The sequence below is a fragment of the Erythrolamprus reginae genome, chromosome Z, assembly GCF_031021105.1.
Source record: "Erythrolamprus reginae isolate rEryReg1 chromosome Z, rEryReg1.hap1, whole genome shotgun sequence".
Lineage (NCBI taxonomy): Eukaryota > Metazoa > Chordata > Lepidosauria > Squamata > Dipsadidae > Erythrolamprus > Erythrolamprus reginae.
Window position 1 is genome coordinate 105,255,313 of NC_091963.1, and position 19,515 is coordinate 105,274,827.

At 42.9% G+C, this 19,515-nt stretch overlaps 1 protein-coding gene across 1 annotated transcript in view; it reads left to right on the plus strand.

Annotated features, from left to right (window-relative positions):
• The window catches only part of LOC139154889 (gasdermin-A2-like), a 57,911-nt gene extending 42,437 nt beyond the window's left edge, over nt 1-15,474 (plus strand). The window contains exons 10-13 of the mRNA XM_070729948.1: nt 7,072-7,208; nt 9,277-9,427; nt 10,799-10,872; nt 14,737-15,474. Coding sequence (XP_070586049.1) covers nt 7,072-7,208; nt 9,277-9,427; nt 10,799-10,872; nt 14,737-14,979 — 605 coding nt within the window. The 3' untranslated portion in view covers nt 14,980-15,474. The remainder of the gene's footprint in view (nt 1-7,071; nt 7,209-9,276; nt 9,428-10,798; nt 10,873-14,736) is intronic.
• The last annotated feature ends 4,041 nt before the right edge of the window (nt 15,475-19,515 follow it).

The window sequence follows — 19,515 nt, forward strand, 5'->3', positions numbered from 1 at the left end:
CAGTCTCCAACTTTCCCTTTATGGGGAAGGTTGTTGAGAAGGTGGTGGCACTCCAGCTCCAATGGTCCTTGGAAGAAGCCGATTATCTAGGTCCCCAGCAGTCGGGATTCAGGCCCGGTTACAGCACGGAAACTGCTTTGGTCGCGTTGATGGATGATCTCTGGCGGGCCCGGGACAGGGGTTTATCCTCTGTCCTGGTGCTTCTTGACCTCTCAGCGGCTTTCGATACCATCGACCATGGTATCCTTCTGCACCAGCTGGAGGGGTTGGGGGTGGGGGGCACTGTTCTTCAGTGGTTCTCCTCCTACCTCTCCGGTTCGTCGCAGTCGGTGTTAGTGGGGGGTCAGAGGTCGACTCCAAGGTCTCTCCCTTGTGGGGTGCCTCAGGGGTCGGTCCTCTCCCCCCTGCTATTTAATATCTACATGAAACCGCTGGGTGAGATCATCCAAGGGCATGGGGTGAGGTATCATCAGTACGCTGATGATACCCAGCTTTACATCTCCACCCCATATCCAGTCAATGAAGCAGTGGAAGTGATGTGCCGGTGCCTGGAGGCTGTTGGGGCCTGGATGGGTGTCAACAGACTCAAACTCAACCCGGATAAGACGGAGTTTTGCCTCCCAAGGACAATTCCATCTGTCCTTCCATTACCCTGGGGGGGGGGAATTATTGACCCCCTCGGAGAGTGTCCGCAACTTGGGCGTCCTCCTCGATCCACAGCTCACATTAGAGAACCATCTTTCAGCTGTGGCGAGGGGGGCGTTTGCCCAGGTTCGCCTGGTACACCAGTTGCGGCCCTATCTGGATCGGGACTCGCTACTCACAGTCACTCATGCCCTCATCACCTCGAGGTTCGACTACCGTAATGCTCTATACATGGGGCTACCTTTGAAAAGTGTTCGGAAACTTCAGATCGTGCAGAATGCAGCTGCGAGAGCAGTCATGGGCCTACCTAGGTATGCCCATGTTTTACCAACACTCCGCAGTCTGCATTGGCTGCCGATCAACTTCCGGTCACAATTCAAAGTGTTGGTTATGACCTTTAAAGCCCTTCATGGCACTGGACCAGAATATCTCCGAGACCGCCTGCTGCCGCACGAATCCCAGCGACCAATTAGGTCCCACAGAGTGCGCCTTCTCTGGGTCCCGTCAACTAAAGAATGTCAGTTGGCGGGCCCCAGGGGAAGAGCCTTCTCTGTGGCGACCCCGACCCTCTGGAACCAACTCCCCCCGGAGATTAGAACTGCCCCTACTCTCCTTGCCTTTCGCAAGCTCCTTAAGACCCACCTGTGTCGCCAGGCATGGGGGAACTGAGACATCTCCCCCGGGCATATACAATTTATGAATGGTATGTGTGTATGTATGTGTATTTAGAAATGGGGTTTTTAAATGTTTTTAGTAGAAATTTAGATTTGTTATAAATTGTCTTTTTGCACTTTGTTGTGAGCCGCCCCGAGTCTGCGGAGAGGGGCGGCATACAAATCTAAATAAACTAAACTAAACTAAACTAAACTAAACTAAACTAAACTAAACTAAACTAAACTAAACTAAACTAAACTAAACTAAACTAAACTAAACTAAACAGATAGATAGATAGATAGATAGATAGATAGATAGATAGATAGATAGATAGATAGATAGATACATACATACATACATACATACATACATACATACATACATACATACATACAGTGGTATCTCTACTTAAGAATTCAATTCGTTCTGTGACCAGGTTCTTAAGTAGAAAGATTTGTAAGTAGAAGCAATTTTTCCCATAGGAATCAATGTAAAAGCAAATAATTTATTTCCATTAGGAAAGAAATAAAAGCTTGGAATTTGGGTGGGAGGAGGAGGAGAAAGAAGAGAAGGAGGACACTCGCTGCCAAAGGAAGAAGGTGAAGTGAGGGGAATAAAAAAAATCCAAAACTTTAAGGCTTAAAAAAAAAAAAGAGGGACTCTGAGGCGGCGAGGAGGAGCACGCGCCTCCTATACACTTGGTGCGAGGTTGCTTCCCATACACTGCGCCAGAGAGAGAAACCCAGGGGGAATGGCAGGAAACTGGCCGGGCCTTTGTGCCGCTCTCAAATTTCCTGAGAAATTTTTTCAGGCTTGGGTTCTTAAGTAGTAAATGGTTCTTAAGAAGAGGCAAAAAAATCTTGAACACTTGGTTCTTATCTAGAAAATCTCTTAAGTACAGGCGTTCTTAGGTAGAGGTACTACTGTACGTACGTACGCACATAATTCAATTCAATTCAATTTATTGGATTTATATGCCGCCCCTCTCCGAAAACCCTCTCCGAAAACATACATACATACATACATACATACATACATACATACATACATACATACATACATACATAAAGAAAACTACACAGAAACTTTATTCTCCTTACAACTGAGTTCACTGAGGACACTCTTCCCCAGATAGCAGACAGGATGGTTTCCCAGCCAATGCACCAGCTATGTGCTGAATTTTGACAAAATAATTCAGACAAGATGTTCAGAAAAAGAGAACAGAAAAGTTTTATTCACTTTGTGTATTCAAATAAATGATTGGCCAAGCATGGTGACCCCGCAAGGGTAGACACCCTACAGAAGCAAAATGCCTGTTAATATACCTAACTACAAAATACCCTCCCATTCCTTCATCAGCTCTCCTGATGAGGTGGGTTACAAACTACAAAAACATTCCTATTCTATGGTGTTACTTTTTTATCTAATGCTATGAATTTCGCTAAGTTTAAAGAAACAGGAGTTATCTTCAAAAGAGAAAGTTCAAACATTTTTTCAGCTACATTTCCAGTTGTAACAGTTGATTAGCTTCTCAAAGTTGCAATAGGTTCTCACATTCTAAGAAAAACAAAACCTCAGCAATTCTTATTGGATTGAATTCCATCCCAATTATCTTACAGAAACAAAATGTAAACTCTTTTAGGTTCTGCTTTCAATAGGAAGTCAGGGTTTAATAGGATACTATTTATTTATTTTTACAAGAAAAAAGTAGGCCGTTATAAAGTCAGGCCCAGCTGCGAAACTACAGTACAAATTCTCATTGGGAGAGAAAAGGAAACTTAATGTATTAAACTTAAATTAGCCATTATATTATATAATTTAAACCATTTAAATAAGTCTAATCCTGTCTTTACTAAGGCATTGACCTCTAAGAAATATGTGGAGAAGTTTATGTGGACAAATTATACACTATAAAGATCGCTTGCAAGTGGGTGATACTTCCAACATAATCTACTGGATCCCCTGCATGGAATGCCTGTGTCAGTGTGGGACAAATAAGGAGAAAGCCAATTACCAAACTGCAAGATCACAAGGAAGTGGGCAGATTTTATTTATTTTATTATTTTTTTAAATTTGTTCATTTGTCCAATACACAAATACATAGGAAGAAAAATAGACATGTAGTAATATATATAAAGGTAAAGTGAACTTAGAGGAGGGAATATATGAAAGAAAGAAAATATATATGATAAGTGAGATAAAGGAAAGACAATTGGACAGGGGACGAAAGGCACACCAGTGCACTTATGTACGCCCCATACTGGCCTCTTAGGAACCTGGAGAGGTCAATCGTGGAGAGTCTAAGGGAGAAATGTTGGGGGTTAGGGGTTGACACAATTGAGTCCGGTAATGAGTTCCACGCTTCGATAACTCGATTGTGGAAATCATATTTTTTACAGTCATGTTTGGAGCGGTTCGTATTAAGTTTGAATCTGTTGCGTGCTCTTGTGTTGTTGCGGTTGAAGCTGAAGTAGTCATTGACTAGTAGGACGTTGCAGCATATGATCTTGTGGGCAATACTCAAATCATGTTTTAGGCACCGTAGTTCTAGGCTTTCTAGGCCCAGGATTGTTAGTCTATTTTTGTAGGATATTATGTTTCGAGTGGAGGAGTGAAGGGCTCTTCTGTGGAAATATCTTTGGATATTTTCAAGGGTGTTGATGTCTGAGATGTGGCATGGGTTCCAGACAGATGAGCAGTAGTCCAGGATGGGTCTGGCAAAAGTTTTGTAGGCTCTTGTGAGTAGTGTGAGATTGCCTGAGCAGAAGCTGCGTAGGATCAGGTTAACAACTCTAGAAGCTTTTTTGGCGTTATTGTTGCAGTGGGCTTTAGCACTTAGGTCATTCGATATTAGTATTCCAAGATCTTTTACTGAGTGTGGGTTGGCAGTGAGAGATTGTTTATTCAGTTTGTATGTGCGGTTTGGATTCTTTTTGCCGATGTGGAGGGTAGAGCATTTGTTGGTTGATATTTCAAGTTGCCAGGTGTTAGACCAGTCTGAGACAAAGTCCAGGTCTTTTTGGAGAGTGAGTGTGTTGCCAGTGGTGTTGAAAAGTTTCACATCGTCGGCAAAAAAGAACACAGTTGCTTTCGATATGGTCACAGAGGTCATTGATGTAGAGAATGAAGAGAGTAGGACCTAGTACGCTTCCCTGGGGAACTCATTGTCACCTCAATAATCAATAATATCTTTGAGTACAATAATCAAGGACCTACATTCAATTTTTCAGCTTTTCAGCAATTAATCACAAAAACAACTAGGGAAATGATTAGAGCCTAGAAAATGGGCCATCGCAAATCAACAGTACTGATTTACCTCCAGCTTATCAATGTGGGGGCTTGGTTGCGGGGGCTTGGTATTACAAGGAAACAACAACCAACAACTTAAAACAAACTATCAATTCCCCAATGTACATCTAAAAAGCTACACACCACAGACAACATATAAATACCACACACCCAACAGCCCAAAACAGGCATAGAAGTCCCTGAGGATGGGCTCTCTGGTCCCAGTGACCGACTCAGATTGGATCCTGCAACATTATCCTGGGACACCTATATTTGCCTTAATTTGGGAAAGGCATGTTCCAGGTCCCTAGCTTTAGGACAAGTTAGTGAAACATTGTAAATTTGTAAGATAGTATATGAACTTTTTCAAAAGCTGTGGTTGGCACATCTAAATCTAAAATATAGGATGACAACAGTTCTTTACATGCAGAAGAAAGAAAGCATAGATTTTTTTCAAATTTTTATTGTACTGGATGGGAAGGTCAGCTAAACTGTGATTGATGTTGTTATCATCTCATTCTGTTTATTCATCCTATTGATATTATTCTTTTATATTTCAGATTTATTATTTGGAAAACCAAGTGCAGGTAAAATGTTTTTGTTCTCTCTTTTTCACTTCTCTCTCTTATGTACAAAATCAGAAACTGAGATACAGTCACTAAGCAACACTGTGCGAATCTTTAGCAATGACATCAACATGGAGTTTGGCCTGGATAAATGTGCCACAGTGGCACTGAAAAAGGGGGAAATCACTGAAAGTGAGGGCATTGAAATGCCAAATGGTCAAACCATCAAATGCCATCAGCCAGAAGCCTACAGATACTTGGGCATCTTGCAATTGGATAATATCAAGCACGGTCATGTGAAAACTCTGATCAGCAAAGAGTACATCCAGAGGACCAGAAAAATTTTGAAGAACAAACTGAATGGTGGCAACACTATCAAGACTATAAATACGTGGCCCATACCTGTCATTGGATACACAGCTGGCATAGTGAACTGGACTCAAGCAGAGCTGGACAAGTTGGACAGGAAAACCAGAAAATTAATGACGATCCATCATGCACTACAGTGACATTGATAGGCTGTATTTACCAAGGAAAATAGGTGGCAGAAGATTTTTTCAAGTGAAGCAGACAGTGGAAGAAGAGAAGCATGCATTAGCTGACTATGTAAAGGAGAGCAAAGAGTCAGCATTGATGGAGGTCAACAATAGGAAACTGCTCAAGGTGAAGCAAACTAAGGACCAGTACAGAAAAACTGTAACTCAATGTCGTATGAACAGTTGGCAGAACATGGCCAGTTCTTGGAGAAGATTGAAGGCAAAGTGAATAAAGAAAAGACCTGGTCATGGCTTACAAGTGGAACACTCAAAAAGGAGACAGAAGGACTAATATTGGCAGCACAAGAATAGGCTATTAGAGCAAATGCTGTCAAAGCCAGAATTGAAAAATCAACAGACGATCCAAAGTGCAGACTCTGTGAAGAAACAGATGAAACAATTGATCACATACTCAGCTGCTGCAAAAAAATCGCACAGACTGACTACAAGCATAGACACAATACTGTGGCACAGATGATCCACTAGAACTTGTGCCAGAACTACCATCTACCAGTGACAAAGAACTGGTGGGATCATAAGCCCGAAAAAGTGGTCGAAAATGAGCAAGCAAAACTACTGTGGGACTTCCGACTTCAGACTGACCAAATTCTGAAGCATAACACACCAGACACCCTGATTGTGGAGAAAAAGAAAGCATGGATCATCGACATCGCAATCCCAGGAGACAGCAGAATTGAGGAGAAGCAGCTAGAGAAATTAGTGAAATATGAAGATCTAAAAATCGAGCGGCAATGACTCTGGCATAAGCCAGTGAAAGTGGTCCCAGTGGTACTTGGCATGCTGGGCGCAGTGTCAAAGGATCTCAGCGGACATTTGAAAACCATCGGAATTGACAAAATCTCCATCTGTCAATTGCAAAAGGCCGCTTTACTGGGATCCGCAAACATAATTCACCGCTACATCATGCAGTCCTAGGTGCTTGGGAAGCGCCCGACTGGTGATGAAATACGAAATCCAGAATTGTTTTCTGTGTTGTATTGACATAATAATAATAATAATAATAATAATAATAATAATAACAACAACAACAACAACAACAATAATAATAAGAGCAGCAGCAACAACAACAACCACGATTCATTCAGAGACCACATTGTAAAAAAAATATAGAACTTAAAAGGCTCTGCAATACTATATGCTGGCAATATTTATTACCATGCTTATTTAAAATAATATCCAAATTTTTAGGGGGTAGTGTTTTTTATCCTGCCTTTTTATATTTACAACTTAAGCCAATGAATATACTATATGAATACACCAATATTTCCCTCCTATTTTACCTATATTTTTTCCTTCTGGCTGTGGGCCAGTATAAGAACAGCACACCCTGATTTTTAGCACTTTTGTTTCTGTTTGGAAAGACAACAGGCTTAAAAAGGAAGTTGAGAAAGAATATGCACCATTTTCTAGAATGACTTCAAAACTGCGTGGCAAATTTCTAACTAGTTTGGTGGCTCTAATGAAGAAAAGTCACCTTTTGAGAGAACTGGAGCTCCAGGTAAAGAAGTTTCTGTTATTAATACTGTGATTCATTTTTTTTCTTATAGTTTTTATTTATCTATCTATCATCTATCTATCTATTTATTTATTAGATTTGTATGCCGCCTCTCTCCGTAGACTCGGGGCGGTTCACAACAACAATAAAACAATTCAAGAAAATCTGATAATTTAAAAACACTTTAAAAAACCTGGTATTAAAGCACACATACACACAATGTCTATGTAACTGTGGCAGCTGTATATGGTCTATAGAAGAGTATATCGTTATACTGTATACCATATTTTTCGGAGTATAAAATGTATTGGAGTATAAGATGCACCCAGATTTTAAAGGTGGGAAAAAAGGAAAAAAGTATTCTGAATCAAATGCTTTAGTAATGTATTATTTAATAAAATATCAGAATACATTTTATAAACATATATACTTTTTGCAACCATGTACACTTTTTACAAACTTCAGACTTGACAGTTTTAGGACTTGTGGACTTTAAGTCCCAGAATTCCTCCTCCAGTCATGCTAGTTCAGGAATGGGAGTTGAGGTCCACAAGTCTTAAACTTGCCAAGTTTGAATGTACCCCAACCCCTAACCCAGGGGTCTTCAGAATGTGACAGGTTTAAGACTAGTTGGCCTTCTCCGGGTCCCATCGACTAAACAATGTCGTCTGGCGGGGCCCAGGGGAAGAGCCTTCTCTGCAGCAGCCCCGACCCTCTGGAACCAACTCTCCCCAGAGATTAGGATTGCCCCCATCCTCCTTGCCCTTCGTAAACTTCTTAAGACCCTCCTCTGTCATCAGGCATTGAGATATCTCCCCCTGGCCTATATAATTTATGCATGGTATGTTTGTATGTATGTCTGCTTTTAGAGACTTTTTAATATTAGATTTGTGATGCATTATTCGTATTATGAGCCGCCCCGAGTCTGTGGAGAGGGACGGCATACAAATCTAATGAATAAATAAAAAAATAGATAAATAAATAGTGGACCTCAACTCCCAGACTTCCTCCTCCAGTCATGTTAGATAAGGTAATTAGAAGCCAAAAAAGCCCGTTTTTTTGCCCGTTTTTTCACAAAAATAGGTGGGCAAAGAGTTTGTGAAGCTTGCAGGGAGCTCCTGGGTGCTGGGGAATGGCAAAAATGCTCCAGCACCCAGGAGTTCTCTGCAGGCTTCCCAGACCCTCTGGCCACTCCATTTTGACAGCTTTAAGAGTAATGGACTTCAACTCCCAGAATTCCTCCTCCAGTCATGCTAGATGGGGTAATTGGAAGGCAAAAGTACCTCTGTTTTTGTGAAAAACAGGCCATTTGTTTTGCAAAAATGGGGTGGGCAAAGGGTCTGGGGAGCCTGCATGGAGCTCCTGGATGCTGGGGAATGCCAAAAATGCTCCCTTTTGTGAAAAATGGGCCATTTTTTGCCCTTTTGTCACAAAAATGGGACATTTTTCCATCCCCCAGTACCCAGGAGCTTTCTGCAGGCTTCCCAGACCCTCTGTCCACCACATTTTTGCAAAAAAAGCAGCCCCATTTTTCTGTTACTATGACTTTATAATAAGTAATATTAGCATGCATGACTTTCCTAATCTGGTTATCTTGAAGGGCTGTCATTTATCCTTGTAATATGATTTTTCTTAATTTTTTGGATCACCAGTATTTACTGTAGGTTCTGAGACCTAAACAACTACCAGCTTTCAGGTATCAACTACATACATTATTGTTTCTCTCAAAATTTGGGGGAAGCTCAAGAGGATCTGGCAGGCAGAAAGGGGGAAGTTACATTGAGGGGCTGCCAATCTGTCAATAACCAAAAGTCACAATATCCTTTTCGTCTAACACTAGAAAAGATTTTGAAAAGAACGATTTAAGTTTCCTGCCACAAATGTTAAAAAGCATTTTCCTCTATGGTTCTTAAGCTTTACTTTATATTTTAAAAATGCATTTAAATTCCCAGTGGACAGCAGTATTCAGATTCAATTCTCACATTACAGTAACCCATCATATGCATGTGTACTACCAAATCCATCTGTAATATATTATTTTCCTGCCTATTCCTCCAACTCAAACCTCTAGCTGGAACAGGTTCTTGAGGACCCTGAACAAGTCAAACTAAATATGGACGAACCAGAGTTTATGGATCTGATGGACAACTTGCACGATGGCAAAGGAGCAATTGTCACTGAACTTGCTGAGGCTACCCTTTATTTTCTTCAGGTTCTTGATGGTAAAAATAGTCTCTCAAATTACAATGGTCATTAATAAATCACTTAAGAACAAGTAAAATTGGAAGACAAACACATCTTTACAAAATTCCTCTCTGAGGAAGACTTATTTGGCTATCACTTCCTTAACCAGTACAGTGATAGCTCTACTTAAGTGCCCAGAGAAAGGAAAATGCTTCATTCTCTCTGGACTGCCAAAGCCTCCTTAAGCACCACTGAAAGGCTCCTCTGGCAGCCCAGAAAAGCCCAAAATTGCCAGGATAAAAGGGGGGATGGCAGGAAACTGGCCGAGCCTTTGTGGCGCTCTCAAATTTCCTGGGAAATTTTTCCAGGCTCAGGTTCTTAAGTAGAAAATGGTTCTTAAGAAGAGGCAAAAAAATCTTGAACACCAAGTTCTTATCTAGAAAAGTTCTTAAGTAGAGGCATACTTAGGTAGAGGTATCACTGTATAAGACACACCTAGATTTCAGTTCACTAATTAAGTGAAGCTGTTTGCCAGTGAAACCTCTACTATGCTTACAATCTCACTTCAGCTTTCCTTTGCTTTGTAGACCTGCAAATATTGTAAATGTGAGGATTAATCAAAAAGTTATTTTTTATCACCATTGTAATTGTGAACCACTTTTAGCAAGTGGTTTAGCACTTGCTAAAAGAGGCAGGTGCTAAACGAAGAGTATACATAGACCCATCATAGGATGGGCAGACACTCTTCATACATAGCCTAAAGAAATATGAAGACTTGTCCCAAAAGGTTTCTTAATGGGTAATCTTTATTATAAATAAATGTTAGCTGCATTTAGGATTAAATTGAACAACAAAAAAATATTCAGAGAATATCAGGGATTGCAACTTTAGACATGGTTGGAATCCACTCATTGGAATCCACCCATTCATAATGGCTTTACATACTATAGGAACACAGCTATGGCTTATACAATAGGCCATGATTAAAATAAACCATGGTTAAGGCCAATAAACTTCATTGATAACTTGATCAAAATTTACTAAATGATTTTTCACTTTGTGAATTCACAATGGCTGAATTCACACACAATAGTAAGGTAGAAACATACCATAGGATCCTAACTTAATATGATACTGATGTCACTGACCACTGAAAGGTAAATTGCAAGGAATCAGAACTGATCTGTGATTTAGTATGGTTAATCCTGTTTCATTTATTTATACTGGTTATGCATTCCAGTTTAGAATCTGCTATAGATAATGTACGGGTTATTAATTTCAAATTAATCTAAACCATTTCTTCCAACTGAAAATAAACAATTATTACTAGAGAAATTTTGGGCAGTTATTTTTGATGTAACATTTTCTAGAACAAACTATGTTCTCAATTTGTTTTCTATAAAATCCAGAGCTGACAGAGGTCCAGATAATGCTACTGGTAAAATCTAAGGAAAAAAATATTATATCCCAGCAACTGAATCTGGTAAGAGAACTTCTGAAGCAAAAATAATTTGTTTTAGTTAACATTCATTTTTTTCTAAGGCACTAAAGTATTATACAGTGGAACCCCGACATAAGAGCTGCTCTACTTAAGAGCAACTCGAGATAAGAGCTGGGAGGGGAGAGATATTTTTGTTCTACTTACAAGCCCAAATTCGAGATACAAGCGCCAAGGAGCTGTCTCCTGAAGCCAAACGCTAACTTCCGCGTTCGGCTTCAGGAGACAGCTGCGAAGCGGCGCGCGTGTTTTAAAAGGTTGCAGCCGGCCTGGGGGGCTCGGGGGGGTGCTTGCAGCTTTCTTTCTTGCTCTTTTTCTTTCTCTCTTTTACCTTCCCTTCCTCTATTTCTTCTTTTCTTTCTCCTTCCCACCTTCTTCCCTCCCTCCCTCCCTTCACTCATTCCTCTCTTACTCTCCCCTTTCATAAGTTTCCTTGCTTCCTTCCTCTGTTCCTGTCCCTTCCCCCTTTCTTTCTTTCTTTCTTTCTTTCTTTCTTGCTCTTTTTCTTTCTCTCTTTTACCTTCCCTTCCTCTATTTCTTCTTTTCTTTCTCCTTCCCACCTTCTTCCCTCCCTCCCTCCCTTCACTCATTCCTCTCTTACTCTCCCCTTTCATAAGTTTCCTTGCTTCCTTCCTCTGTTCCTGTCCCTTCCCTCTTTCCTTCCTTCCTTCCCACCCTCCGTCCATTCATTCACCCATTCCTCTCTTGATCGCTTAAAGCCGGTCCCTGGTGCAAAAAGGGTTGGGGACCTCTGTCCTACAGGATTGGGTGGCAGAGAAGTTGAACATATGTAAATTTAAAAGTTTAAGAAAGTTTACAAGTTAAGTGAAAGAAACTTCATTATTCATTTATATGTACATGTACATTTCTTCATTAAAAACATGTCTTTCTGCATAATTTAGACTAACTTTGTGAGTTTTTTGAGGGCTGGAACCAATTAAAATTATTTACATTAATTCCTATGGGGAAAAGTCGTTCGAGATAAGAGCTGCTCGACTTAAGAGCCCAGGTCCGGAACGAATTAAACTCGTATCTCGAGGTACCACTGTATGTGAGTTTTCTCTAGCTCATGGGTGTGAAACTCAACCATGTCATGCAACATCACATGACATATCACAATGTTTTTTGTCTTTGCGGAGCCAGGGTGGATGTGGCCTTTGCGTGATGTATCCAGTCCACAGGCCACCAGTTCAACCACCTGGCTCTAGCTGAATTAAGAGGCTATATGTACAAGGCTATATCTTCTGCTTGTTTATTGTAGAACAACAGCAATGCTAAGTGTGCTTTGGGTTTCTGTTGTATTTCTATGCTAATAAAACATTGAAGCATATAGTCCAGGTAGTCGTCAACTTGTGATGGAAATTGGTACCAGAGTTTCCTTTATTATGTAACGTAGTTATCAAGTGAATCACACTCAATATTATCAATTTTGTGACTCAGTTTTATGACCAATTTTATCATCACTTTTGCCATGAATGTTAGGGTAAATCACTGCAGTCGTTAGATTAGATTAGATTAGATTTATTGGATTTATATGCCGCCCCTCTCCGCAAACTCGGGGTGGCTCACAACAAGGTAAAAACAATACATAATAACAAATCCAATACTGTACCCACCAATCCAATTACAATTTAAGCTAAAAAATTCATAAAAAAACAACCCCAGAATATTAAAAAAAAAAAAACAAGCACACAATCAATCTAACACCAAAACAACATGGGTAAGGGGGAGATCTTTCAGTTCCCCCATGCCTGACGGCAGAGGTGAGTTTTAAGAAGTTTGCGAAAGGCAAGGAGGGTGGGGGCAATCCTAATCTCAGGGGGGAGCTGGTTCCAGAGGGTCGGAGCCGCCACAGAGAAGGCTCTTCCCCTGGGTCCCGCCAGATGGCATTGTTTAGTCGACGGGACCCGGAGAAGGCCAACTCTGTGGGACCGAACCGGTCGCTGGGATTCGTGCGGCAGAAGGTGGTCCCGGAGATATTCTGGTCCGGTGCCATGAAGGGCTTTATAGGTCATAACCAACACTTTGAATTGTGACCGGAAACTGATCGGCAACCAATGCAGACTGCGGAGTGTTGGAGTGATATGGGCATATTTAGAGAAGCCCATAATTGCTCTCGCAGCTGCATTCTGCATGATCTGAAGTTTCCGAACACTTTTCAAAGGTAGCCCCATGTAGAGAGCGTTACAGTAGTCGAGCCTCGAGGTGATGAGGGCATGAGTGACTGTGAGCAATGACTCCCGGTCCAAATAGGGCCGCAACTGGTGCACCAGGCAAACCTGGGCAAACGTCCCCCTCGCCACAGCTGAAAGATGTTTCTCTAATGTGAGCTGTGGGTCGAGGAGGATGCCCAAGTTGCGGACCCTCTCTGAGGGGGTCAATAATCCCCCCCAGGGTAATGGATGGACAGATAGAATTGTCCTTGGGAGGCAAGACCCACAGCCACTCCGTCTTGTTTGGATTGAGTTTGAGTTTGTTGACACCCATCCAGGCCCCAACAGCCTCCAGGCACTGGCACATCACTTCCACTGCTTCGTTGACTGGACATGGGGTGGAGATGTATAACTGGGTATCATCGGCGTAATGATGATACCTCACCCTATGTCCTTGGATGATCTCGCCTAGCGGTTTCATGTAGATATTAAATAGCAGGGGGTAGAGGACCGACCCCTGAGGCACACCACAAGGGAGAGACCTCGAGGTCGACCTCTGACCCCCCACTAACACCGACTGCAACCGACCGGAGAGGTAGGAGGAGAACTACTGGAGAACAGTGCCTCCCACTCCCAACCCCTCCAGCCAGTGCATAAGGATACCATGGTCGATGGTATCGAAAGCCGCTGAGAGGTCAAGGAGCACCAGGACAGAGGATAAGCCCCTGTCCCGGGCCCGCCAGAGATCATCCATCAACGCGACCAAAGCAGTTTCCGTGCTGTAGCCGGGCCTGAATCCAGACTGTTGAGGACCTAGATAATCGGCTTCTTCCAAGGACCGCTGGAGTTGAAGAGCCACCACCTTCTCAACAACCTTCCCCATAAAGGGAAGGTTGGAGACTGGACGGTAGTTATTAAGCACGGCTGGGTCCAAGGAAGGCTTCTTGAGGAGAGGGCGTACAAGTGCCTCCTTATAAAGGGCCGGAAAGGACCCCCTCCCCAAGGAGGCGTTGACAATCTCCTGGACCCAGCTCCGTGTCACCTCCCGACTGGCCGAAACCAGCCAAGAGGGACACGGATCCAGTAAACCAGCCAAGAGGGACACGGATCCAGTAAACAGGTGGCGGAACTCACAGCTCCAGCTTCCTCCATAGACTTAGCTTCATGGAGGCAAGCAGGGAAAATGACAAATGATTATCACATGTACTGCAAACATGTTAAATGCATGCCAGGTGCCAAGTACATGATCTATGATCATATTACTATGGCAATGTTGCAATGTTGAAAAGTACACGTCAATCGTTTTTCTCCAGTGCTGTTGTTTACCTTAAGGGATTGTTAAACCAAGGGCTGTAAATGGACTAGCTGTATATACTGTACTTTGGCTGCAACTGATACTAAGTATACATTGTATCAGTGTATAGGCAAATTGTTTCAAATATTTAATCTCAAATATTGAGATTAAATAGATCATCTTACTGTTGTTTCATGCTTAGAATATTTTCAGGACCCTCAAAGCAAAATTGCATCACTTCCAATAAGACCAGTGCAATTACAAGATTATAGCATTGCAACTTTACCACTAATATAATGCCATATGCACACTGCATTTTCTATTGGCCTCGATTGATTTTCTACATGTGTATATTACTGATCAAGTAATCAACTCTATTTTATTTGTTTCTTGTTTCCAAAGGTTGAAGGAATCATAGGCGAATATTTCTGCTATGAAAAACAGAATTTTACTGTAGCAGACCAGCAGTTACCTGAAGAGGAATGGGATATAACTGGAACATTAATTGAAGAAATAAGTGGAATATCTATACAACGAAGTGGATGCACTGTTATTGTATCTGTACCCCCTGATGTTTCTTCAACCCTCCCTGCACTATATGTGGCTCTATTTGCACTTGCTCTTCTCTCTAAGGAAAGTTTTTAAGCCATTCTTGTAAACCAGAACATGTTTGCAGATAGAAAAGAATCATGCACAAATGCAGAAATCTAATACTGTATACTCAAAATAAAAGTTGTAATCTGACAGCTTTATTTGAAAGGAAGCTTGCCTGAGAATTGTAATATTCCTTGTGTAGGTCTAAGGTCGCATTGCTGGGCAAGCCAAGATGTGTTCCTAACCACATATGGATGCTTTGTTCACATTATGCTGTTAGCATAAGTTAGCATTAGTTTTGAACTGTAGCCTTTTCAAACATGGAGTTCTAGTTAGGCCTGAAGGCTTGGGAATGTATTTGTTGACACGTCAAAGGTTACTGCTAAAACTTCCCTAGATTTGCAGTAACATTTTGTAACATCATGAATGCTTATTGTTCTGTGTGTATGAATGACCACATCATGTAAGCTGCGCATGTACATAGCAAAGGTTGCATAGAGATAACGTTCCTATAAGAAAACTGACTGGGAAGAAGAATAGAAGGATTACTTGGAATAAAGTTGGCTTCTTCCTCTTGTACAATGGTCTCTGCTTATCTTTGAACACTTCTCCATTTCTACAGATAATATTTATATTAGGTATTTATTTACATTCAATTTTCCCTAACTGCATTCACACAAAGCTCTAAATCATTTGGATGGGAGTTAGCAGGCTCAAACTTCACCCCGACAAGACTGAGTAGCTGTGGGTTCTGCCCCTGAAGGACCATACCATCCACCGTTTCCCGTAAGCTGCACGTGTGAGCATGCGCGCACCCCAATATACCCCCGCGCACCCTTTTCCATGGGCGTGCACTCCCCATCCCCCGACCAGCCCGCGGGGGGCGGGGAGGCGCCTGCTGTAGAAGGCGCTGCCCCCCGCTCGCCCGATCCGCCTCCTCTCCTCCTCTTCCGCTGAAAGAAAAGCGCAGAGGCTGCCTGCTTGAGCCTCCCATAGCTCCACTCTGCTTCGCCCTGCCTGTCATCCTCCATTGTGTTTTTGGGGGGGAGCGGCGGGAAAGCCCTGTGCCGGCTAGGAAAGCTGGCTTTCTGGGAAAGCAGCGCGCCTTTTAAACACGCTGCTTTCCTGCACCTCTTTCCTGGGGGGGGGGTGGCCTCCTCCCTCCCCCCTGCCCAGGAAAGAGTTGCAAGAAAGCAGCGCATTTGAAAATCGCGCTGCTTTCTCAGAAAGTCAGCTTTCTTGGCCGGCACAGGGCTTTCCTGCCGCTCCCCCCCCCAAAAAAAAACACAACGGAGGTCCAGGATGACAGGCAAAGCGGGGTGGAACAACGGGAGGCTCAAGCTGGTGGCAGCAGACCTTCATTGTCTTTTCAGCTGGGGGGGGCAGGAGGACCTTCCTGGCTTTCCCGAGCAGCTGGCTTGAGCCTTGTGCCGGTCAGGAAAGACAGCTGCCCACCGGAGATGTGAAGAGAAAGAAGGGAAAAAGAGGGAGGGAAAGAGGAGAGGAAAGAAGTAGGGAGGGAGGGAAGGGAGAGAAAAGTGAACGAGAGGGTGAGAGAAAGGGGGGAAGAGAGGAAGGAAGGAAGAGATAAATATAAAGGGAGAAAGAGGGAGAGGGAGGGGACGAGGGGAAGGAAGGAAAAGAGAGAGACAAAGAAAAAAGTGGAAGGAAGAGAGAAGGAAAGAAAGGAAGGGAGAGAGAGAAAGAGAGAAGATAGGAAGGAAGAGAGAGAGCAAGAAAGAAAGAGAGAGGAGAGAGGAAGGAAGAGAGAGAGTGAGAGAGGAAGAAAGCAAGAGAGAGAGAGGAGTGGAAGGAAGGAAGAGAGAGGGAGAGAGAAATGATAGAAAAAAGGGGGGAAAGAGAAATGAGAAAATGATTGAGGCAGAGAATGACAGGAAAGAGAGAGAAACAGAGAGAGAAGTGACTCTTGATTTAAAGCATATGGTAAAAGCACTTAAATAATACCAGAGAGAAAAAACCCAGCCCTCACCTGTTTTTATTAATAGTTATGTTTTTGGATTTGCTGGTTGTTTTAGTTTTAATAGTAATAGAGTTTGGTTTTGTTTTATTATTAATCTCTTTTAATAAAAAAGAAGGGATTTATTTTATTTATTCATTCATTCATTCATTTATTTGTACTTCTATGCCGCCCAGTCCCAAGGGGACTGCTGCTCAGACACTATACTTTTCCGGCCACCCCGAAAAAAAATTAGAGGGAACATTGATACCATCTGTCCATCTTTGGTTCTGGGGGAAGAAAGAAATAACCCCCTCAGATTGGGTGTCCTCCTAGATCCCCAGCTGAAACTAGATCAACATCTCTCAGCTTTTTGATAGGGGGATCTTTCCACAGGCTCGCCTAGTGCACCAGCTGTGACCCTACCAAAACCAGGAGGCTCATTGCACAGTCACCCATGCCCTTATCACATCACCACTATGAGGATATCAATGAGAATAAATGAATGAGGATAAATCAGTTTGTTGAAGTTTATGAAAAGGCAGCTGTAAATGAAATAGATGTAGTTGTTAAGGATAGGGGGCAAACAAGCTGCCGGGGGTAGCCAACACCCTAGAGGATAGGCTCAAAATACAGAAAGATCTAGATAGATTATTTATGTGGGACCATAGTAACAAAATGCTCTTAAACGTCGAGAAGAGCAAAGTCCTTCAGCTAGGTAAAAAAAAAAACACCTAGATATGCATACAGCCTGGGAGAAACCCCATTTAGCAGTAGTGACTGAGAAAGAGATCTTGGAGTCTTGGTGATAATCAACTAAACATGAGCCAGCAATGTGCTGCAGCAGCTAAAAAAGCCAACACAATCCTAAACTGCAACAACAGGGGAATACACTCCAAAACTAGGGAGGTATTAATACCACTCTACTACACCCTGGTCAGACCACATTTGGAGTACTGCATTCAGTTCTGGTCACCACACTTCAAAAGAGACATTGAAACTGGAGTAGGTGCAGAAAAGAGCAACCAAAATGATTAAGGGACTAGAAACCAAGACTTATGAAGAGAGATAACGGGAACTGGATATGGATAGCCTAGAGAAATGGAGGGCCAGAAGGGACATCATAGCAGTATACAGGTATTTGAGGGGTTGCTACAGAGAGGAGGGGGTCATTCTATTTTCCAGGGCCGGTCAAGGAACAACGGCTGGAAGCTGACCAAGGAGAAATTCAACCTGAAATAATTTAATTTAATTTATTAGATTTGTATGCCGCTTCTCTCCGAAGATACAATATACAATATACAAATCCAATATTAAAAGCAGATAAAAACCCTTATCATAAAAAAGTTTATCACACAACCCAAACAAAACCATACATAACTCGTATTAGCTAAGGGGCATATCAACCTTCCCAAGCCTGGTGACATAGGTGGGTTTTTTAGGAGCTTGCAAAAGGCAAGGAGGGTGGGGGCAGTTATAATCTCCAGGGGGAGTTGATTCCAGAGGGCTGGGGCCGCCACAGAGAAAACTCTTCCCCTTGGTCCTGCCAGACGACATTGCTTAGTCAACGAGACCTGGAGAAGGCCAACTCTGTGGGACCTAACCAGTCGCTGGGATTTGTACGGCAGAAGATGGTCCTGAAGGTATTCTGGTCCGATGCCATGTATGGCTTTATAGGTCATAACCAACACTTTAAATTGTGACCAGAAACTGATTGGCAAGCTGCGGAGTGTTGATGAAACATGGGCATATCTGGGGAAGCCCATGATTGCTCTCGCAGCCGCATTCTGCATGATCTGAAGTTTCCGAACACTTTTCAAAGGTAGCCCCATCTAGAGAGCATTACAGTAGTCGAACCTCGAGGAGATGAGGGCATGAGTGACTGTGAGCAGTGACTCCCAGTCCAAATAGGGCCACAACTGGTGCACCAGGCGAACCTGGGCAAATGCATTCCTCGCCACAGCCGAAAGATGGTGCTCTAATGTTAGCTGTGGATCGAAGGAGGATGCCCAAGTTGCGAAACCTCTCTGAGAGGGTCAGTAATTCCCCCCCGGGTAATGGACGGACAGATGGAATTGTCCTTGGGAGGCAAAACCCACAGCCACTCCGTCTTGTCAGGATTGAGTTTGAGCCTGTTGACACCCATCCAGACCCTAACAGCCTCCAGGCACTGACACATCACGTCCACTGCTTCACTGACTGGACATGGGGTGGAGATGTACAGCTGGGTATCATCAGCATACTGATGATACCTCACCCCATGCCCTTGGATGATCTCACCCAGCAGTTTTATGTAGATATTAAATAGCGGGGGGGGGAGGACCGACCCCTGAGGCACCCAACAAAAGAGAGACCTAGAGGTCGACCTCTGCCCCCCCCCCCACTTACTAACACCAATTGCAACCAACCGGAGAGGTAGGAGGAGAACCACTGCAGTACAGTGCCTCCCACTTCCAACCCCTCCAGCCGGCACAGAAGGATACCATGGTTGATGGTATTGAAAGCCACTGAGAGGTCAAGAAGCACCTGGACAGAGGACAAGCCTCTAGCCAAATAAGGAAGAACTTCCTGACAGTCAGAGCGATCACAACTATAATTCAATGTTTGGGGAGGGTGAAAACAGTTTCTCC